This window comes from Delphinus delphis, chromosome 4 (genome assembly GCF_949987515.2).
Source record: "Delphinus delphis chromosome 4, mDelDel1.2, whole genome shotgun sequence".
Classification (NCBI taxonomy): domain Eukaryota; kingdom Metazoa; phylum Chordata; class Mammalia; order Artiodactyla; family Delphinidae; genus Delphinus; species Delphinus delphis.
The window spans coordinates 71,925,657-71,949,762 of NC_082686.1; the positions used below are offsets into that span (position 1 = coordinate 71,925,657).

At 36.5% G+C, this 24,106-nt stretch overlaps 1 protein-coding gene across 3 annotated transcripts in view; it reads right to left on the reverse strand.

Moving 5' to 3' along the window:
* UBXN7 (UBX domain protein 7) overlaps nucleotides 1–24,106 on the reverse strand; it is a 68,394-nt gene that overhangs the window by 25,292 nt on the left and 18,996 nt on the right. For all 3 annotated transcript variants that reach the window (XM_060010865.1, XM_060010866.1, XM_060010867.1), the window contains exons 2-7: nucleotides 22,609–22,756; nucleotides 19,860–19,927; nucleotides 14,075–14,140; nucleotides 12,730–12,842; nucleotides 1,689–1,835; nucleotides 253–343 (exon numbers count right to left, since the gene is read on the reverse strand). In XM_060010865.1, coding sequence (XP_059866848.1) covers nucleotides 253–343; nucleotides 1,689–1,835; nucleotides 12,730–12,842; nucleotides 14,075–14,140; nucleotides 19,860–19,927; nucleotides 22,609–22,756 — 633 coding nt within the window. The remainder of the gene's footprint in view (nucleotides 1–252; nucleotides 344–1,688; nucleotides 1,836–12,729; nucleotides 12,843–14,074; nucleotides 14,141–19,859; nucleotides 19,928–22,608; nucleotides 22,757–24,106) is intronic.

The following is a 24,106-nucleotide window of genomic DNA, read 5'->3' on the forward strand; positions in this document are numbered from 1 at the left end:
AAACAGTTATTCTTTGAAAGAACAGAACTGCACAAACATAAAATACTACCATCTCCCAAAGTTGTTGGAAACATATTCCCTAAATACACACATCAATAGATGTTTAAATAATTCTAAAGGGCACGAACAAGAACCCTTCAACTAAATTACTACAAACAATTTTGAAACTGGACCCAGTCAAATACTAAAGATAATTTAGGTAACTGAAAGTTAAATAATAGGTTAAAGACCATAAGCTGAAATAACCCTTACCTGTCCGTGGATCCAAGATGGAAACATAGGGGAAATCCCCTAGCTTATAAAACTGTATGTATCTCTGACCTTCCTCACTGTCATGATAAACCTGTTAAATCATTGATATTAAAAAAAAAAATCAGCCTCTTAGAAAAGTACTAGCTATATTCTTGTTATATACCAACAGCAATTAAAGAGAAAATGAAGGCCACCTAGTGTGAACTCCCTCCACTTCCTGCCCTCAGTCACTTCTGAAACTTACATAAATATAGCAATCCATTCTTCCTCATTTCCCAGTTCAAAGAGGTATTGCTCTTCCTTTTCAAGTTATCTGTCTACCTATTTCATTCCTGACTCTCAACCACATATATCTTAATAAATCACAATATATTAAGATTTTAAGTTCAAGTGCATAGCATACTGCTAGGCAAAGAGATGCTCAATCAACAGTCGCTGAATAAAAGGTTACCATTCAGAAAAAAATTTACTGAATTTAGGGGCCTGTAAAACATGAACAGGCAAATTACTAACATTAATAGCATGTCTTACAGTGGGGAAAAGATTAAGTTCATTCAGAAGTATTGATTTTATAAAAAAAATGTTTTTGGCTGTGTCACACAGCATACAGAATCTTAGTTCCCTGACCAGGGATCAAACCCATGCCCCCTGTGGAAGCACAGAGTCCTAACCACTGGACCGCCAGGGAATTCCCTATAATTTTTCATAATATAAACAATTGGAGCACAATCATCTACCCTTAGCTTGGTAATTTATATAAAAAGAAACCAGAGCCAGTAAGGCTAAGTGACAAGTTTAAGGACATACAATTAAAGACTATCAAACTCAAGCTAAAATCCACGTCTTAGTCAAATGTTTTTTGATTACTTCAAGATCTTCTACAGTTCCCACTATCAATTATAGTAGCCACTAGAACATGTGCTACTAAAGCATTTGAAATGTGACTAGTCCTAACAGCTGTACTGTAAGTGTAAAATACATACCAGATCCTGAAGGCTTAACACCAAAAAAAAAAAATCAAAACACCTCATCAATATTTTAATATTAGTTTTATATTAGAGATATTGATTTTTAAAATATATTAAAATCAATCGCCTGTTTCTTTTGACCTTTTTAAATGTGGCTACTAGAAAATTTTGAATCACATTACATTTCTATTGAACAGTACAGCTGCACACTCTATCAAGACGTTCAAACTCTTCTGAGATATGAATACTATACGGTTTACACGGCTTGGTTCCTTTTTTCCTCCTTCCCTTCATTGCTGCCCTTTCACTTATCCTTACTATTTCAGCCATTATGGGTGGTTTTACTTCTTCATATGTCAAAACTTAACTCAGTTATGAATTATTTCCAGTTTATAACCCAATTCCTCTTCCCCGACATCCCATGTACCAAAGTAAAATACTACAAAATTTTTAATGAACTCTCCCCACCTGCCAGAAAATGAAATGTTCTCGGATAATATTCTTCACAGCTTCATTGCTCCATACGTCACGGTTGAGGCACTGGCATGCAAAGTCTTGTACATTCTGAATGTTTATCATCAGCCACTTATTCTGCATCTGGCCACACTCTTTGGCCTGTAAGAGTAAAGTTACATAACAATTGTTAGAAAGATTTTCTACTTGGTAACTGGTATGTTTCAGAATTCAGAAGCTGTCCTTTTTCCACATAGTTAAGTTTTTTTCCCCAAGTATGGCATCTATAGCTTTCAGTGTCTAAACATTAATTACAGGCTTCCCTGGTGGTTCAGTGGTTAAGAATCCACCTGCCAACACAGGGGACACGGGTTCATGCCCTGGTCCGGGAAGATCCCATGTGCCGCGAAGCAACTAAGCCCGCGAGCCACAACTACTGAGCCCATGTGCCAAAACTACTGAAGCCTGCACACCTAGAGCCCGTGCTCCACAGCAAGAGAAGCCACTGCAACGAGAAGCCCACGCACTGCAACAAAGAGTAGCCCCCGCTCGCCGCAACTAGAGAAAGCCCACGCGCAGCAACGAAGACCCAAAGCGGCCAAAAATAAAATAAATAAAATTTAAAATTAAAAAAAATTAATTACATTATTTTGCTTATATGTATATAGTTATATTGTCCATTTGCAAGCATTTCTCAAATTTAAATGAACTGTTTTCCTTTTATTCACTGTTATTTGTTATAGTAGCTGGATTTTTATTGTACATGTAAACATCTTTACCTGAAAAAGATTCCACAAACAAGGGCAACAAGTCACATAATTCTATTGTGCTGTCAACCCCTATCCACAAATATATCTCTCCTTTTTAATAGTTGTAACTAGTATGTGCATATTAGTTTATGTTGTTTTATTTTCTTCAATATCATTTTTTATAAACATTTCCAAATATATTCATCTCGATTATTAGGCATGTGGTATTTCATAGAATCACTCTAAATCTTTCAGTAAAAGCTGCTGAGGATTTTTTCTCTCAGGGTTGTTTTCCTAGGAGTGTATTTCAAAATTGAGATTTCAGATTCTTCATATGTCAAATTGAGATTACAGATCAAAGAATGTTTCAGAATAATCTCCAAAAGACTCCCCAATTTATAGCACAATTATCAATCACGAGTGCGTGAGTGTACACTTTCTTTTTTGCCTCACATTTCCTCATCACCATAATGACCTAAGAAATATTGCTGAACTGGAAAAGAATGGCAGAAAAGCAAATGAACAAATGCTACCTCAAACCTTTGCACAGAAACAATGAAATGAAAGCTATAGTTTTGAATAATTTTGTCCTGGAACAATATTTTTTTCCAAATCAGTTTGACATGGGAAAATCTTAAGAATCAATTAACTCAGGTTAACAACAATTGAAGAACATACATCATTTTCGAGGTACTGGAGAATATAAGAATATCTTTTGTTTTATAACAAAGTTTACACAGTCTTACAAAAATTGTTATCCTATTTTTCTGTACAAATCCGCCAGAGAAAATAATTTTATAATATTCATTACTGATTCCACAGGTGAAAACCCAAGTTCTAAAAGGAAATAGTCCTATATTGAGCCAGAAAGCTACAATTAACTGGTCAAAAGCTTATTTTTAAGTATACAAATTTAATAAAATAACTCTCTGCTTCTAGAAAGTAATAGTATTCCAGTTAATTCCTTGCCTATAGTAAGCACACAGATATGATAAATGGGAGATAAATGAGTAATTATATTGCTTTAACTGAAGAAAAAGTATTTGAGAATGAAGAAAAAAAAACACACTCTAGAGAGACAGATTGAAGAGTACATAATCCCTATAATAAAGTAAATTTATTAAGTCTGCCTCAACTCCAACACTGACCAAAAAAAAGTATAACGAACTTCCCTGGTGGTCCCATGGCTAAGACTCCACACTCTCAATGCAGGGGGCCCAGGTTCGATCCCTGGTCAGGGAACTAGATCCCACATGTCGCAACTAAAGATCCTGCAAGCCGCAACTAAAGATCCCGCATGCCGCCACAATGATCCCACATGCCGCAACTAAGACGCGGTACAGCCAAATAAATAAATATTTTTTTTAAAAAAAGGATAACACTGAAAAATAATAAAAGTCCAGAATTCAAAAACAATGGAGAGTCATTTGCTATTGTTTTTAAAAATTCATTTATTCACATTCACACTTTCATTCATTCAGATTCATTCATTTGACAAATATTTGAGGATCTATCATGTTTCAGGTACAGTTATAGATGCTGGATTTATAGCAGTTACCAAAACAAAAAACCCCTGACTTCATGAAGCTTACATTGGGAGAAACCTTATACAAGCAAAAGAAACTGGAAGATGTTGTTAAGAAAGTACTTCTAATATAAATCAAAACTACAATGAGGTACCACCTCACACCAGTCAAAATGGCCACATTAAAAAATCTACAAATCTGGAGAGGGTGTGGAGAAAAGGGAACCCTCCTACACTGTTGGTAGGAAGGTAAACTGGTGCAGCCACTATGGAAGACAGTATGTAGGTTCCTTAAAAAACTAAAAATAGGGCTTCCCTGGTGGCGCAATGGCTGAGAGTCCACCTGCCGATGCAGGGGACGCGGGTTCGTGCCCCAGTCCGGGAAGACCCCACATGCCACGGAGCAGCTAGGCCCATGAGCCACGGCTGCTGAGCATGCGCATCTGGAGCCTGTGCTCCACAATGGGAGAGGCCACAATGGTGAGGGGCCCAAGTACCGCAAAAAAAAAAAAAAACCACTAAAAATAGAGCTACCATATGATCCAGCAATCCCACTCCCGGGCATATATCCCAATAGAACTATAATTCAAAAAGATATATGAACCCGTATGTTCATAGCAGCACTATTCACAATAGCCAAGACATGGAAACAAGCTAAATGTCCATCAACAGGTGAATGGATAAAGAAGATGTGGTACATATATACAATGGAATACTACTCAGCCATAAAAAAGAACAAAATAATGCCATTTACAGCAACATGGATGCAACTAGAGATTATCATACTAAGTGAAGTAAGTCCGATAGAGAAAGACAAATACCGTATGATACTACTTATATGTGGAATCTAAAATATGACACAAATAACCTAATCTAGGAAACAGGAACAGGCTCACAGACATAGAGAACAGACTTGTGGTTGCCAAGGGGGAGAGCGGGTGAGGGAGGGATGGACTGGGAGTTTAGGATTAACAGATGCAAACTATTATATATAGAATGGATAAACAATAAGGTCCTACTGTATAGCACAGGGAACTATATTTAATATCCTGTGATAAACCATAATAGAAAAGAATATGAAAAAGGATGTATAAATATGTGTAACTGAATCACTTTGCTGTGCAGCAGAAATTAACACATTATAAATCAACTATCCTTCAATTAAATTTAAAAAAAAAAAAGAAATTACTTCTAGAAAGAAGGGCCCCAAAAAAGACACAAATTTCATGCAAAGCAGCAATGTCTGGAGGGAACATAAGAGAATCTTATATAATCTCACTAAGTATACTAGTTATATGAGTCAAGGACGAGAGGTGAGAGTGGGCCATGGGACAAATGATGAACCTTTCCTCTTGGAATTCATTAGGTTGTTCTAAATCAATATTCAAAAGCCATTATAGAGAAACCCAAGAGCAAGTGTGGCTATACCAAATAGAGAGGCATGTGACAGGGTCTATCTGTGATAATGGGAGAACAGTGAGAGAGTAACGTCTCTCCCAGTCCCAAACAGATCAGGAAAGTATGAAAAGAGGATACAGAGGAAAAGATAATTTGCTTGAATAAATATATATGCATAAAGTCAAAAAGGAAATATATTAAAATATGCACAATACTTTCTTATGTAAATGGAAACTACTATTATTTTTCCTGCTGTTTTTTTCTATAATTTTTGCCTAATTTGAATAAAAATATAAGCTATGTATAGTTTATTTAAAAAAACTTCATCTTATGTATTTTGTTTCTGAATCAGTTCTTTATATTTTAACTAAAATGTTTTTACTTGCATTTATAGCAAGTACTTTTGAAGTTAACAAAGTACTCGTAGTAGGACTAGGTGCATGTGCAATTGAATGGCAATTTTTATATTTTATTTTTATATTTTATAAACTTATTTTATTTTTGGCTGCATTTCCTCTTTGTTGCTGCATGCGGGCTTTCTCTAGTTGCGGCAAGTGGGGGCTACTCTTCGTTGTGGTGCGCAGCCTTCTCACTAAGGTGGCTTCTCTTGTTGCGGAGCACAAGCTCTAGGCACACAGGCTTCAGTAGTTGTGGCTTGCAGGCTCTAGAGTGCAGGCTCAGTAGTTGTGGAGCATGGGCTTAGTTGTACCGCAGCATGTGGGATCTTCCTGGACCAGGGCTTGAACCTGCATCTCCTGCACTGGCAGGCGGATTCTTAACCACTGCACCACCAGTGAAGCCCTGAATGGCAATTTTAACAAATAAACATGTATTTCTTATGAAAATAAGGAATATTATGGAAATTGTTCTGATTCTTTCTGTACAATATACTCTAGATTATACCACTCAATAATTTAACAAAAACTTAATGAGGGACAACTGTGTGCCAGACACCCCTCTATGCACTGTGAATACACAACAATAAATAAAACAAAATCCCTGTGTTCATGGAACTTACATGCTAATGGGAAAGAAGAAAACCTAAGAAATGTTCCCTTGCCCGGGTCAGATTATTCATCCTAAGTCCCATGCTCACTCAGCTCCAGCTACACTGGTTTCCTGGGCTGTACCAGAAATTTGCCCAAGCTCTTTCCAACACCAGTGCCTATACACTTAACTGTTTTTCTGCTCTTCCCTGAGACCCTTCTATGGTTTACATTCCTTCACTTCTTTCAGGTTTCTACTCAAATCTCATTCTTTCAGAAATATATCCTCATCTTCCTATCTGAATCAGTCCTCTCTCATCACAATTATAAAAGTGTGTGAAACCTATGAAATCAACCTTGCTTTTCATTTGCCTATAAGAGCACATGCACCTTAATGTCCCCAAACAGAATAGTCCTCTCTTTGTCCTTCCCTTATTCTATTTTATTCTTTCTCCCAGCAACTACTGTAACCTGAAATTTCTCTGTGTCAAACACATACATACAAAAATATATACATATATATACACTAAATATGTTATATAGGTATTGTTTTTTATTTGCTGGTAGTCTGTTTCTCCCTCTAGATTATAAATTTTTTGATGGCAAAGGACTTTGTATAATTTGTTTACCACAACCTCCCTGTGGCAGAAACTGCTTATAGGTAACAAATATCTATTTTTCCCTACTCCTTAATAGAATCTCCAAAGAAAAAGAAATAAAAGGAATACAAATTGGAAAAGAAGAAGTAAAACTGTCACTGTTTGCAGATGACACGATACTATACGTAGAGAATCCTAAAGATGCCACCAGAAAACTACTAGAGCTAATCAATGAATTTGGTAAAACTGTAGGATACAAAATTAATGCACATAAATCTCTTGCATTCCTACACAGTAACGATGAAAAATCTGAAAGAGAAATTAAAGAAACACTCCCATTTACCATTGCAACAAAAAGAATACCTAGAATAAATCTACCTAGGGAGACAAAAGAACTGTATGCAGAAAACTATCAGACAATGATGAAAGAAATTAAAGATGATACCAACAGATGGAGAGATATACCATGTTCTTGGATTGAAAGAATCAACATTGTGAAAATGACTATACTACCCAAAGCAATCTACAGATTCAATGCAATCCCTATCAAATTACCAATGGCATTTTTTACAGAACTAGGACAAAAACTCTTAAAATTTATATGGAGACAGAAAAGAACCCGATTAACCAAAGCAGTCTTGAGGGAAAAAAACGGAGCTGGAGGAATCAGACTCCCTGACTTCAGACTATACTATAAAGCTACCGTAATCAAGACAATATGGTACGGCATAAAAACAGAAACACAGATCAATGGAACAAAATAGAAAGCCCAGAGATAAACCCACGCACCTATGGTCAACTAATCTATGACAAAGGAGGCAAGGATATACAATGGACAAAAGACAGTCTCTTCAATAAGTGGTGCTAGGAGAACTGGACAGCTACATGTAAAAGAATGAAATTAGAACACTCCCTAACACCATACACAAAAATAAACTCAAAATGGATTAGAGACATAAATGTAAGACCGGACACTATAAAACTCTTAGAGGAAAACATAGGAAGAACACTCTTTGACATAAATCCCAGCAAGATCTTTTTTGATCCACCTCCTAGAGTAATGGAAATAAAAGCAAAAATAAACAAATGGGACCTAATGAAACATGAAAGCTTTTGCACAGCAAAGGAAACCATAAACAAGATGAAAAGACAACCCTCAGAACTGGAGAAAATATTTGCAAATGAATCAACAGACAAAGGATTAATCTCCAAAATATATAAACAGCTCATGAAGCTCAATATTAAAAAAACAAACAAGCCAATGCAAAAATGGGCAGAAGACCTAAATACACATTTCTCCAAAGAAGACAGACAGACGGCCAGAAGCACATGAAAAGCTGCTCAACATCACTAATTGTTGAGAAATGCAAATTTAGAGAAATGCAAATCAAAATTACAATGAGGTATCACCTCACACCAGTTAGAATGGGCATCATCGGAAAATCTACAAAAAACAAATGCTGGAGAGGGTGTGGAGAAAAGGGAACCCTCTTGCACTGTTGGTGGGAATGTAAATTGATACAGCCACTATGGAGAACAGTATGAAGGTTCCTTAAAAAACTAAAAATAGAATTACCATATGATCCAGCAATCCCACTACTGGGCATATACCCAGAGAAAACCACAATTCAAAAAGACACATGCACCCCAATGTTCATTGCAGCACTATTTACAATAGCCAGGTCATGGAAGCAACCTAAATGCCCATCGACAGACGAATGGATAAAGAAGATGTGGTACATATATACAACATAATATTACTCAGCCATAAAAAGGAACAAAACTGGGTCATTTGTTGAGACGTGGAAGGATCTAGAGACTGTCATACAGAGTGAAGTAAGTCAGAAAGAGAAAAACAAATATCGTATATTAACGCATATATTTGGAACCTAGAAAAATGGTACAGATGAACCAGTTTTCAGGGCAGAAAATGAGACACAGATGTAGAGAACAAACGTATGGACACAAAGCAGGGAAAGCGGTGCGGGGGTGTAGGTGGTTGTGTGATGAATTGGGTGATTGGGATTGACATGTATACACTGATGTGTATAAAACTGATGAGTAATAACCTGCTGTATAAAAAAATAAATAAAATTTAAAAATTAAAAAAAAAAATAGAGGGCTTTCCTGGTGGTGCAGTGGCTGAGAGTCCGCCTGCCAATGCAGGGGACACGGGTTCGTGCCCCGGTCCAGGAGGATCCCACATGCCGCGGAGCGGCTGGGCCTGTGAGCCATGGCTGCTGAGCCTGCGGGTCCAGAGCCTGTGCTCCGCAACGGGAGAGGCCACAGCAGTGAGAGGCCCGTGTACCAAAAAAATAAAATAAAATAAAATAGAATCTCCAATTTTCAGCTAAGCATCTTGATTTCCCAGTGTCCTTTGCAAGTAGGTGTGGCCACATTGCTAAGTTCTGTTACCAAGTCCAAGCTTGCTCTGCTCGCCGCACGACAGGCCAATAAATCCAGAGATGAGGTGTTGAGGCAAGGGACTTTATTCAGAAAGCCGGTGGACCATGAGGACGGCAGACTAGTGTCTCAAAAGAACCACCTTATCGTGGTTTGGATGCCATTTTTTTTTTTTTTTTTTTTTTTTTTTTTTTTTGCGGTACGCGGGCCTCTCACTGTTGTGGCCTCTCCCGTTGCGGAGCACAGGCTCCGGACGCGCAGGCTCAGTGGCCATGGCTCACGGGCCCAGCCGCTCCGCGGCACGTGGGATCTTCCCGGACTGGGGCACGAACCCGCGTCCCCTCCATCGGCAGGCGGACCCTCAACCACTGCGCCACCAGGGAAGCCCCCAGTTTCTTTTATAGAACAGAAAGGGGGAGGAGATGAGGAAGTAAAGTAAAAAGGCCGTTAATTTTTGCAAATATCCCCTGGAATGGCCAGCCTTGGGGAGGGGATGTGTTAATTTCTTCTTTCTTGCAGCCATCCACAGGTGGACAGGGTTAGGATGCTTCCCTGAACAAAGGCACTTTGGTTTAGCTTTCAGACAGAGGGGCACGGTTCCCTGAGGCAGGCCATTATATATAGACAGTATCCTTTTAGTGAGCAAAAGCAGCAGAAAGCAACGATTAAAGTAAAAGCAACAGATTCAACATGTAGTCAGATTTGGCTCTTCCCTGTTACAATTCTGGTCAATGGAATGTGAGAAGTGATGTGTATTACCTCTAGGTTGTGCCTTTAAAGGGAAAAGGTGTACCCTTCTCGGTCACTCCCTTCCTTCATGCTAACTGAAAAGCAAACATGGTAGTAAGCCACCTTGAATCATGTAGACAAGGGCAAGCAAGACCTTGCAGAATAGGACAGAAAAAAACTGCATTCCTAATAACTTCATAGAGCAGAACCATCCTAACAGCATGGACTTCTATCTTGTTTAAGTTAATGTTTGTTTTATTCCTGGTCTCTCTCACACATAGTTAAATCTTTATCCCAATACATATAATCCCCATCCCCTAGAACAAGGCCTTGCAACAGGAGGCCTCACTAAATATTTACTGAATGAACAAGTGAACTAATCAATCTCTCATCTGGTTAGCATAAGCCAGAACCCTTGAACATGGTCTACCTCTAGTTACATTAAGAAATAATAAAGTCTATGAGCTTCCCTGGTGGCACAGTGGTTAAGAATCCACCTGCCAATGCAGGGGACATGGGTTCGAGCCCTGGTCTGGGAAGATCCCACATGCCATGGAGCAACTAAGCCCATGCGCCACAACTACTGAGCCTGCGCTCTACAGCCTGTGAGCCACAACTACTGAGCCCGTGTGCCACAACTACTGAAGCCCATGCACCTAGAGCAGTGCTCCACAAGAGAAGCCACTGCACCGCAACAAAGATTAGCCCTTGCGTGCAGCAAGGAAGACCCAACGCAGCCAAAAATAAAATAAATTAAATTAAATTAAAAAAAAAAAAGAAAGAAAGAAGGAAGTCTAGTTTCTACACCTATAAAACTGTGGCTCAGATCTATATCTAATTCAAACCTGTGGGTCCTGCCTGAGCAGCCAGACTATTCCTTTAATTTTTAATATTCACCTCTCTAAATTTCAGTGAACTTAATTTTGTATATTACTTCCCTAATTTCTATAAAACTAATGGATATATCATTAGTCATAATGAAATGCCTACTTTTTCTGGGAATGTTTATATCATTTAAAGGCTTGTAAATGATAAAGTTGAGTATTATCAGTGAAAAAAATGAAGACTGTTGAAAACAACATAGGTCACAAAATTCAAAGAAAAAAGGTGACACAACTTAACAAAATGAATCAAACTTCAGATGACAGTATCAAGAAAGATTCACGGGTTTCCCTGGTGGCACAGTGGTTGAGAGTCCACCTGCCAATGCAGGGGACATGGGTTCGTGCCCTGGTGCGGGAAGATCCCACATGCCGCGGAGCGGCTGGGCCCATAAGCTATGGCCATGGAGCCTGTGCTCCGCAAAGGGAGAGGCCACAGCAGTGAGAGGCCCGCGTACCGCAAAAAAAAAAAAAAAAAAAAAAAAAAAAAAAAAGATTCACATTTTCCCTTAATAACAAGCAGCAGAGTAACTGCTTTTTATGAGCCCAAAGTGACAAAATTAAATCAAGCTCAGAGTTATTTAGTTAAGCCCCAGAGCAACACAGAAGCTAATGAAAATAGAAAGCACATCAAAACAAACTCAGTTCCTTTTTGTCTTACATATTGTGCTATTCTGTCAATGGTTATATTATCACCAGAACAGTAGAAAGGATAGGCAGTTACCATGTTAAAGATCATGAACGAAAGATGAAGAAAACTGAGGAGACATCTAACCTGACATCTTTGAGCTGATAAATGAACACCAGACTCCCTGAACTTTATTTACACAACAAAAAGAAACACATTTAATCAAATCTCCATCATCTGGATTTTGTTACACGTGGCCAAACACTTTCAGAAATTACAGAAATTACAGAAATTCAGAAATTACAATTCAGAAAATTAAAGAATTCAGAAGGAAAAAGCTTACAGTTAAATTTCTTAACCTAAATATTTCATTTAGGCTAGTTTAAGAGTATGTCTAAGGACAAAATTTTTTTTAAAAAACAATCAAAATTCACTTCTAAATATGTAGCTACTAACGTCATTTTTACAGTTATTGTTTGGCCTACTTTATCCTAACAGAAAAGACTTACCTGAAATTTCAGTGCTTTACATCTACAGAAATGCTCTTCTGATTCAAAAGAGAGTTAACATGATAGTCAACACACAAAAGCAAGTTGTTTGAACACTTCAACAGAAGAATATTTAAAATCCTAACTAAACGCATTCATTTACCAAATACCGTGTTCCTATTAAATGCTAGAGACTGGGTCCCACGGATCACCAAAATAAAAAGAAACATGGTTCCCCTGCCCTCAGTAAGCTTATAATTTAGCAGACAATCATATAAACCTGCTCCGGAAAGTTTTCCTTTGGCTTCAGCTAAATTAAAACAAGAACTAAGGGAGAACATACTCCGCAACCATAGGGATATTCTTTTAAAACACACTATGATCCTCATAAAAATATGGGTAAAAGATACCTACAAACAACTCACAAATGGCCAAAACACACACACACACACACACACACACACACACACAATATTCTCAGCAGTAAGTAGTAATTAAAAATATATAAACTTTTAAGAAATATAAATCAATGTAACCTTCTAGGTATTTCATACTTACTATGACGCCAATTCTCTATATGCTGAAAACTTTTTTTTGCTCTTAGAAAGAAAAACTCCACTAAAAATGCAAGAAGATTCATAGCTCAGGCTTAGAATCTCCAACAACTTACTGTTTCAAAGCTGCCTTTATGCATCAAATCAATGGGTGGCCGGAAGAGATCTGCAAGGGTAGTTAGTTTCTTATCTATTGCTCCTCCATTTCTTAATTCCTGTTCTTGCCGAACTGCAACACAGGAGGATGAGAAAGTTTCAATTAGCCATAAAATAAGTCATGAATCTTGCATTTTAAAAAAAATGTATCAGTTGCAAGAACTAACGAACAATGTGCTTGACCTCAAATGCAAATGCAAAGATCTAAGGCTGACTCTGAAAAAAAATACAAAGCCAGGTGGGGCGGGAGTCTTAAGACGTGGTGCTCTCTATCCAAAGATAAGGATAAAAATGGAAATTATGTAAGAGTCACTTATTCAAAATATTTCCTTCACATACTCAAAACTAACTTTAGCACAGGAGAAAACTTTCATCTTCATTTATCTATTTCTGAAACTCATCCTAATTTATCTAGCTACATTCTAGTTGTTTCTAGCTACATTCCCAATCTTGAAAGATTATGGCACTGAGACAGAATGACTACTGCTGTCATCTTCTCCTGGAAGGGCACAGGATTCCCTGGATGACCTGAGTCAGTCTGGATTCCACATCAACTCTCAAGTTACAAGACCTATCTGTGCTTCAATGAGCTCATTATAAATTATTACAAAATCAAATATGGTTCAAGAGTTTCTCATATATTCTCTAAACATAACTGTCTTTTCTCTAGGATTCCATTGCTAAATCAGTACTAATTCCACTAAAAGGAGAAGGCCAAGACTCATTCTTATTCAACAGAAAGATATAAACCTATTCCAAACAACTGTTGCCACAATGTTAATAGTGGCTGCTTTGGGTAGTATGGCCTTTTCTTCTTCTATTTTCCAATCCCTATAATAACCATTTTCATTGTGGTCATTCCTTTAACTGACATATATCAGGATCCTGAGGAAAATCAGTTTTTTATTTTATTATAGTCAGCATTTAAGTGCTCATTCAGAAACAGATTAAGTTTGTAAATTACCATATTTCTCACATTATATCCATCTCCCTTATTCTTCTATAACCAAGTAGGTTAGAATCTGGAACAATTCAGCTCAAGGGGGAGTTAATAACAATCACAGACTGAATTCATAATTTAGTTTTTAAATAAGATGAATTCTCAAAGTTACTAGGCCTAATATTAATCATCTTCTTAAGAAAAAAACTTATATAAAACAAACTAGGATCTTGACCTGAAGGGGAGTGTGTGGGTGCTTTTCCACCTTGTGGTTTTAATCTGTGGGAGAGGAGACAGGGGAGAAAGACAATGAGAGAGGGAGAGGGAGGGAAAAAGAGATGATAAACTGGTTCATAGATACTTACTAGTTTCAGTTTGGAAATCCCGGAAACCATCAAATATTGAACGTGCAGGCCGTCGTCTTTTAGGAGCTATCGGAGGAAAAAATAGAATTGATACAAAAAGTTAAACATTAATTTTGTAACAATTCTAAAAATGTCCTTATCTATAGCAATTTCTTATTTTAAGACACTCAGATTCATAATGGTGCCCTCCTTCAAAATATAAAATACTTCAAAAACCTTCAAGGCATTCATATATAATTAACCATCTTGAGCCCAATCGTATTTTACAAAAAAGAAAATTAAGGCCCAGTTAAAAAACTTGGCCAAACTTGTGTAAAAAGATAGGAAGAAAGATTTTGAGGATGACTTCCCATGGCGATGAAGCTACATACATGCTGCAAATACATAATTCAGGTTAGCCTAAATGATCTGCCTACCCTTTAGTATAATACTTGAGTAAGTTCTAAACCATAATATTTAAGAACTACCTCTTAGTAAGTGGATACACATGCAGAATTATAAACACCAAAAAACTGTAATTTCGGAAGAAAAATTTTTCCTACAGTGAACAGAAAAATGAACAGAACCAACGTCCTTTGATACCCTTGTATAGCGTCTATTACCCAGTCCTTAAGTATTGTACAGATAAAGCTGAAAAAGCAATCATCAACACGTTATCTTCCTGTATGTTCTTAAACACAAAAATTTTACCAGGTCTTAAATGGGAAAAGAATCTGAAAAAGAATAGATATATGTATATGTATAGCTGAATTACTTTGCTGTACACCTGAAACTAACACAACATTGTAAACCAACTATACTCCAATAAAAAAAAAAGTTATCAGGTCATTTATATACATCACAGTAAATAAGGAAATTTAATGATTCTTTCAATATGGGTAACAGTTATTCAGTTGGTTTATGGCAAGCCCCACGAGCACTGCCAGCATGTAACCAGAACAGTGCTACACATTAACAGATGATGATTACATAGTAAGATTAGACAGAAACTATAAAAGTCTCCCATCCCATGTCAAAGCATCTTTCCCAACAGCCTGTGTTTGCCATTATATAGGGTAATTCTTTTAATCTAAGAACTACTGAGTTAAAAAACAAAATAACAAAAGAATGCAGAACCACATGTTAAAAAAATCCCACATTTGCTTAAAGCATTATCAGGTCAGTATATCATTTATGCACATATGTGTATCAGTATTTAAAGAATCACAATATTATCTCTAGGAAAAGGAAATTTGGTAAAAATCAGAGACTTCCATATTTTAGCTTTGTACTGAATTTCAAAATTTAAGCTGAATTTTACATATAAATTGTTTTATTTAAATAAATTATTATATAAATTATTAATTTTAAATTTTATTATTTAAACTTATAAAATTTAAATACTGCATTATTTTTCCTCCCTCCCTTTATAAACACGAAGAAAGAAATGTTATTCTTTTCAATCTTGGAACTATTTTTAATCAAGAGTTCCCATCTTAAATGTACATGTTTCTAGCAGCAATAATATTAACTGCTCAAATAATGCTTTCTTAAAACTCATTACCAGATATTACTTAACCATAACAATTAAGAAAGTAAGGTTATCTTAGGATAAGGCATAAAACAGCTGCCTAAGAAAGCATATTATTATTGGGGAGGTAGTACATAGTATATAAAAGGTACTTTTCTTCTACTTTTAAACTGCCAAAGGCAGGCCGGTCAATATTCTACATTCTTCTCTCTCTCTCTCTCTCTCTCTCTCACTCCCTGCCCCCACCCCACCCCCCAATTTAGCCTTTCTCTATTATACACTTGATCTCCTGGAGATTCATACTAGCTCCTCTTATTGCTAGCTTTCCAACCACTCTCTTTTATTTCTTGGGCTCATCACCTGCTCCCATTTGTTTCCCCCTTATATATCCTAAGTCTAACCAAGAATCTCTCCTCAAGCCACAACACCTCTAGCTCTAGGATCATTATTACTCCTGCCTGCCTCTTCAATATGTGGTTTCCTCACTCTTCCAAACCATACGCTATAAGTAAACATCAGTCCTCTGTACTCTCACTCCACTGTCCACATAATAGGAGTGCTGCTCACTGAGGTCAAAGAGACTAAGCTACAAAGAGCTAAAAGAGATTCAAAAAGGAGCTTCATAGTCAGAATAGGGGAGGAACAGAGAACAAAATTTAATGAGCAGAGCGACACTGTTTCACATTTTCACAAATCTCTGTTAATAACTGGTATAAGAGAAGACACCTGAATTTTTAGATCTGCTTCTGCATTCAATCTGCTGCTATTCCTTTAGTTCATGTATATGAAGAAAATTAAAATTCAATTTCACACAGACATGTAGTTGTAAAAGGGAAGAGTATTTTAATAGTGTTTTAAGATAATTGTGAACATTCTCCCCTGCTACTACACCAAAGCTCAACCAGTGGTAATTTCTTAAAGGTTGGCTGCAACATGGAATCTGAAATCTTATCAATGAACTTTTCATATTCTGCTCCATTAAAATCCATTAGTCTTATGTGCTACGCAGGCTCTGTGATGGCCCCCGATTATCCCTATCTCCCAGGATTCATAACCTGTGTGTGAACATCTTGAGTATGGGCAGGATCAAATAGAATGTGGCAGAGGTGATGGGAGGTCACTTCCAACAGTTAGGTTACAAAAAGATAGTGGATGGAGCTCTAGTGGTGCAATCTGTTAGCGCACAGTACTTATACAAAAAGATGGTGGCTTCCATCCATCTTGGGCTGCCCTCTCTGGCTCTCTCATTTGCTCTGCAGTAAGGAACTGATGTCTCCAGCCAACCAGCAGCCACGTGAGTAAACTTAGATCTTCCTCTAGTCATGCTCTGAGATGATTGTAGCCCTGGCTGACACCTTGATTATACCCTGTGAGAGACCCTAAACAGAGGCACCCAACTAAGCCACACCTGGATTCCTGACCCACAGAAATGGTGATATAACAAATGTTTGTTTCAGGAAGCTAAATTTTGAAGCGATTTGTTAAACAGCAATAGATATCTAACCTATATTGCATATATAGATACTTACATATAGATCCGAATAGATCTTTCACCCATGCACAATTTTGTAATATTCTGCTTTGGTCATTTGAAAATACTTGTTCACTGAGTTATGCAAATATTCCAAATACTGACCATTTCATCATATGATATTAAAAAAAAAAATCACCATCTGTTAATGTCACTGCTAACCTCATCAGAAAGCCTTTAAGTACTGGGAAGCTATCAAGCTCACAATCATGCGCATAAACTTTCTAAAATTCTAAGCTCTGCCTGAAAGCCTTTTTTTCTTTTCTTAAATCACTGGCAACAAATAACGTCAGTTGTTTGCCTTGAAGCAGTTAACAGGCTTCGTTCACATTCAAGAAAATGTCTGCCAAATGTTTAAGTCTAAATAACTATAGTTTGTCAGTAATCTTTCAAGGAAAATAATGTTCCATAAAAAAAGCAGCTAGTTTTGCTTTCAACTCAAACAACTGTACAAGTGTTTCACCTTAAAGTAACCAGAGTACTTCAGTATGCAGAAGTGCTTTATGCACACATCCTATTTCATCAAACAGAATAGTTTAAAAATGTGGATCAAGATCAAATGAAATTAATTTTTATTGCTTTGGCTTTTTTTTTTTTAAACTGCAAGTGTGTGTCAGTGAAGAATTCAACAAATAGTAGCAGTTTGGTGCCACTGTCCTGATTCAATTAAGATGCAGCAGTATGACCCATCACTGCTTCTGAATTATCAGCCCAAATGTCAACACAGTGAAAAAGGCAAATAACTTGTTAGTATTATTATGAAAACAGTTTTGATCTTACAGACCCACTGAAAGGGCATCAGGGACTCCCTGACCACACTTTGAGAATCACACTTTAAATCAATACTATCCCTGGGACTTCCCTGGTGGTCCAGTGGTTAAGACTCCACTCTCCCAATGCAGGGGACCTGGGTTCGATCCCTGGTCAGGGAACTAAGATCCCACATACCACTACTAGAGAGCCCGCATGCCACAACTACTAAGCCCGCATGCTCTAGAGCCTGCACGCCACACGAAGACCCAGCGCAGCCAAAATTAATTAATTAATTAATTTTTTAAAAATCGATACTATCCCAAAGAAGAAAATAGTTCTCCAAAAACCTTTTCAAAGTTACAATAAGGTCTAATAATGAAAGTTAGGAATGACTCCCTAACTGTATAAAGTCATTCTCACCCCCCTCACCAAACCAGATGTAGAAGAAAGTGGAGTTTCAAATGGGAACTCTTTTGCCTCTGTTAAACAGTAAAATAGCACAGAATCCATTTGCTGTAGTCTTCCCCACTCAAAGATCTTGCCTTTATTCCTTGCAATAAAAGAAAGAAAAAGCTTCCAAGGGCATTCCTCAGCTCCAAAATCTATAACATTTATATGAAAAAAAAAAACATGAACAATGCTTTACTACCTCTGGTATATTAAAGGCACAATGACTAGCTAAATTGAACAGTTCAGAAAGCACACATCATATTTCAATATTTAGACCTTATTGTTTTCTTCCTCCCATCTTTATTTCTGAAACTGGAAAGTATATTCTTTATTCCTTTCTACAGTAAACTCCAAAGCTCCCAAGTTAAAAATCAATCTTATAACTCTCAACTAAGTTGCTTTTTCAAATCAAAAGATATGGTTTATGTAATTTTCTTCATCCTTTTCTTACAATTTATTTCTTCTTTATTTTAGTTTACCTACGAAACTTTTTATAGGCCTATTTCTCTGCACTGCTGTTCTCAATATATACAATATACATTTCTATGTCTCTGTCTACCCAACCAAATCATAACTTCATCTGCTGGGGGGTTTTTTTGTTTTTTAAATTTTTTTTTTTGCCCATGCCGCATGACATGCGGGATCTTAGTTCCCCAGCCAGGGATTGAACCCCTGCCCATTGCACTGGAAACGCAGAGTCTTAACCACTGGACCGCCAGGGAAGTCCCCTATCTTCTGTTTTTGTTTGTTTTTTTTTTTGCGGTACGTGGGCCTCTCACTGTGGTGGCCTCTCCCGTTGCGGAGCACAGGCTCTGACGTGCAGGCTCAGCGGCCATGGCTCACGGGCCCAGCCGCTCCGCGGCATGTGGGATTTTCCCAGACCGGGGCAGGAACCCATGTCCCCTGCATCGGCAGGCGGACTCTCAACCACTGCACCACCAGGGAAGCCCTCTTCTGTTATTTAATATACCTATTAATGCCTAAAATATCTGGCTCACAAAAGGTAAATAAGTGCTTATTAAAATAAAACTATAAATTTTCTTTAAATTTGATTAAATGTTCCATTTTCTACTATCTTCTCTATGCACCCCAGATTGATATCACAATTTTTTGCATGGATTAGGGATTACTTCCTCCTTTTTTCAATATAAGAACAGCACTTCTAGAAATTAAAAAAGAGTGAAGGTACAGCATATCAAGACAGTAAGGATATGGCAGTCAAGTGGGTACCCAAAAAACAAAATATAATCATAGTCTTTTATCTAATGATAGATTTGTTTCCATTTTAAGGCAGCAGTTCTTTTTGCTTATTTTCCTCCTTTTGGCATTCTGCAACAACTATCAACTTTTTAATCTGGCTCACTCCTCGGAAAGAGCCAATTGTGCAACTTTCCTGAGGGGAGTACAGAATTACAAGATAAGAATCAACTCTACTTGAAGTAACAATCTCTGAGCAAGCCTTCATATCTTTTGATAGCTTCACTAAAATCCCGAAGACAACAATAAAGTCAAATAAAGCTAAGGAAAAAAGGTAAACTTACCACCAAACAAAGGTTCTGGTTCCACCAATATTTCCTGCTTTTGAGGAATTGGGGCACGGACTTCCTCTCTATTAAAAAAAAAAAAAAAAGTGGGAAAATATCCAAATGAAAACTGTTTTCTGCTACCTATTCTTACCGTAACTATTGTGAACACATTCAAATTAACAAATAAAATGAACAACAGATTTAGTGACTTTTAGGAACCACATTAAATTATGATAAATGACTGTCAGATGATTTCCATATAGAGATGAACTGGAATAAAGTACCTGGCATAGATAGTGCAAATGGGTTTATAAAGAAAGAGAACAAACAGAAAAATAAAAAATATTTCTCCTCTCCTCTAAGTTCCCTGCCCTAAATTCTTTAGAAAAAAAAAGGAGATAGGAAATTTACAAACACACACACACACACACACACACACACACACACACACAAAATTCAGGCAAAAAATTAATGGAAAATATGAGCTTAATAAAAACAATATTACATCAACACTACATCAAATAATAGATAATTAAATCACAGATATATTAAAATAAGCTTAAACAGGCAATTAATTTTATGCTAGTTATGAAGCTGGCTAACAAAGGTAGTACCCTTGAATTATTCATTAAATAGACACTAACATATATAAAACAGAAAAAATACTCTTTTAAAAGCCTAAAAACTCTTCAAAGTTTACCTCCAGAGGGTTTACTAATAATCCATCTCTTCCAGTGAACAATTCTCATTTAAAATATGCTGTAAAAATGGTGTATATCCCTTTATAAATCAGTTTAATTATTTTAGTTTTAACTCAAATACGAAATTCTGCTGATTAATGCTCATAGCAAGTAAGAGTAAGTTTCAAATTTAATATGCTCCCTTTATAATAAATATTAATTTATGTTAGGCCTAATGTTTTTCATTCAGGTGTTTCTAATAGTAATAACTGAGCTTAAGGCCCTGTTTTTGACACCTGAAAGTTGAAACTTCAAAACATACTTTATTTAATACAGTATCAATACTAATTTGTCAACAAAAACTAACATCCTGTAATCAAAGAACAACTAGTTAAACAAAGAAAGCTACAATAAGCCAAATGAGTGAAGGATAAAGGATAATTCAAAATTATGTTAAGCACTCTTTCCTACTGGATTTCAGTCACTGCTCACACACAGAACTGCAATACTCTAAAGAAACAGACAATGTGTCTCTAAGAGGAAGCTCTATTAAATCTCTTTCACCAAAGAGAAACAGGCCATTATCTTAGCAAAACTAAAAACTTCAAACACATCTTTTACCTGAATAGATCTTTCCATTATTGGTATAATTCACCTTACTCTGTGTGTGTGTGTGTGTGTGTGTACAAAGTTATCTCAATCTAAGGCAATTTAATTACTCAAAAAACAAGCCTTAATCTGATGAAATACATCAATTAGGGTGATGGCTTAATTAGTAGTCCCTATACAGAAAGACTTGATTACTACATATTTGAGGTTATCTATTCCAAGACTGCTAGCTACCCAGCAAAATGGAATAATGGAACAGAAGGTGAACTGTAAAGAAAGAAAATTTTAGTTTAGGAAGTAGGTGCCACTATCAAATGTTAATCAATTAGTAATACAAATAATCTAAGTAAAATTATAATGTAATTCAGCAGGAAAAGACATTCATTAATCAAAACTATTTTTAAGTACAATTAAGAAAACATGTTTTAAACAGTGAGGACTGATATGTCCCCAGAAATCAGCTATGAATATCTGTTATTCAAGTGAATGTAAACTAAATCATGTTTTCATATTAATTTCCATTAAAGATTTGAGTTATGTTGGTGGAGAATGGGCTATCAAACTTGAAATACACAGCCAACATCGATAGGAGAAAACTTATATAACCTCTAGAGTTCACACTTTGTGGGGAAACAATATTACTCTAGAATCTGGAACTAGATAAAAAAAAAAAAGAGGCAATCATGTCCTGAATGTTTATTTAGCTTTTTAAATCTAATTTAGTAAAAATAAAATCCATGTTTTTGCCTATTCCTATTTAAGGGGATTCTTCTTTTTTAGTATCTCATGTTGTAAACACTGAAGAGTTATAAATGGCTATGAGTATTAAAATCTTATTTAAGGATCTTTGAAATTTTGACTCAAAAATCAGTGTTTTTCATTTGAGTAAAATTCATCTCTAATATTTTCCAAAGACTACTGGAATTTTGCTTAACAGATATTCATTTCAAACTCTCACTGGTATCAAATGTAAAGGGCAGTAAACACCAAATGTATTTATCATCTGTTACTATGCTCTATATATTACAGTTCTATATGCTGAAGGTGCCTCTAAAGATTAGCAACACGTAGCTATTTAGGGCATAAATTTTCTTCAAAAATTTTTTCATGACAACTCAAAACTTTCCTGGGACAATGTAGGAAAATCCAGAATTGAGAAATCTGAGCTTTATTGGGCTTTCCTTCCATATCTGCTACTTAATTGCTGTATAGCTTGGGGAAATGGCTATCCTTCTGCTTCCTCTGTAAAATGTGGATAATAATGCCACCCTATAGGGTTCTTCTGAGGATTAAATAACGGACTTGACAGTGCTGTAGAGAACTTAAAGCATATAAGTATAAAAATTTTCACCTGACACTTTCAGATACTTTCAACTTTTAATTTGTTCAAAACAGAGAATTAACCTAACATGTAAAAATGTAACTGCTCAATTTTGGCAGGGGGTAGCTCCCAATAATAAATAATAAATTCATACTCTGTGTGTGGTCTGACAGTGGAGACACTTGCTGAACTGGTACTTGGCTCTTCAGCGATTCCTCCACCATCCAAAAACATAGTGACTGCCATCTCCAGATTATTGTTGCAGGCTTCAAGCATATGTTTCCCTACACTTTCACTTGCACCTGAAATAGTATAAAAACAAGAAAAAAGTTTAAAAAAAGACACCTTCTTACATTCAGTTCACATTAGAATACAGAATTCCCAAGCAAACAGTACTTTTCCCTCTCTAGAATGAATGATTTTTAAAACAAAAGCTGTTTACTTCTATGCTTGTTGGCTGACTACTGTGAAATATACAGAGCTAGAAAAGAAAGCAGCAGCATTAAAAATAGTAGTCTTCCTTCATAATAAAACAAAAACTAAATAAAGCATTATTTGCCATTTCTTTATATGGGCCGACTATATATTTGTTAATAAACTAAAAAAGAAAATGAAAGACTATGCTCTAGAAAGTTAGAAATATTTTGTTAGAAAGAATGCATTCAGTTACCAATTTCTACTTCTATAAGAAAGGAAACACTTTAATAACAACGGGAGAGAAGGGAGATGGGACTTTTTGTCAAAGATATAACTAAGTCAAAATTTGGTAAGAAATGTCAATCTTCATCATTTAAAACTGGCCCTATCATACACTCACTTGTACAGTAAAGCAAGCATAATCTGTTTGATGCAATGTAAACTGGTAAAGCCCTTTAACAAATCAATTTTATAACATGTATCAAGAAACATAATGCCTGTTACTTTTTTGACCCAATAATTTGGGCATGTGGTCTAAATAAATCTACATAAATCTATATAAAGTCTAAATAAATCTACATAAATCTAGTCTAAATAAACCTATATAAAACACATGCATAAACATATCTATACACATGTCCAGTATAGCTTCAGTTAAAATTGAAAAATTATAGATAACATAAATGTCTAATAGTAGTAGAGTCTAAATTGTAAATCTATTTGGTGGGACATTTTGTGGGCATTAAAAAGCATCTCAGGGGCTTCCCTGGTGGCACTGTGGTTGAGAGTCTGCCTGCCAATGCAGGGGACACAGGTTCGTGCCCCCGTCCGGGAAGATCCCACATGCTGCGGAGCGGCTGGGCCCGTGAGCCATGGCCGCTGAGCCTGCGCGTCCGGAGCCTGTGCTCTGCAACGGGAGAGGCCACAACACTGAGAGGCCCGCGTACCGCCAAAAAAAAAAAAAAAAAAAAAAAAAAAGCATCTCAGGTCACAAGAAACTATATTCAATATCCTGTAATAAACCACAATGAAAAAGAAAAAATAAATAAAAAGGGAAAAAAAAAACCATCTTGGGCTTTCCACTTGGGATGACCTTCCTTCTGCCTCAACTGTGTCCCTTAAGAGTCTCCTGCAGTGAAGGCTGTGGGTGTGGGTGTGGTTTTTTGTTTGTTTTTTTGGTCTGACAATGCCTTTGTTTTGCTATTGTTCCTGAAAGACAGTTTCACCACTGGATA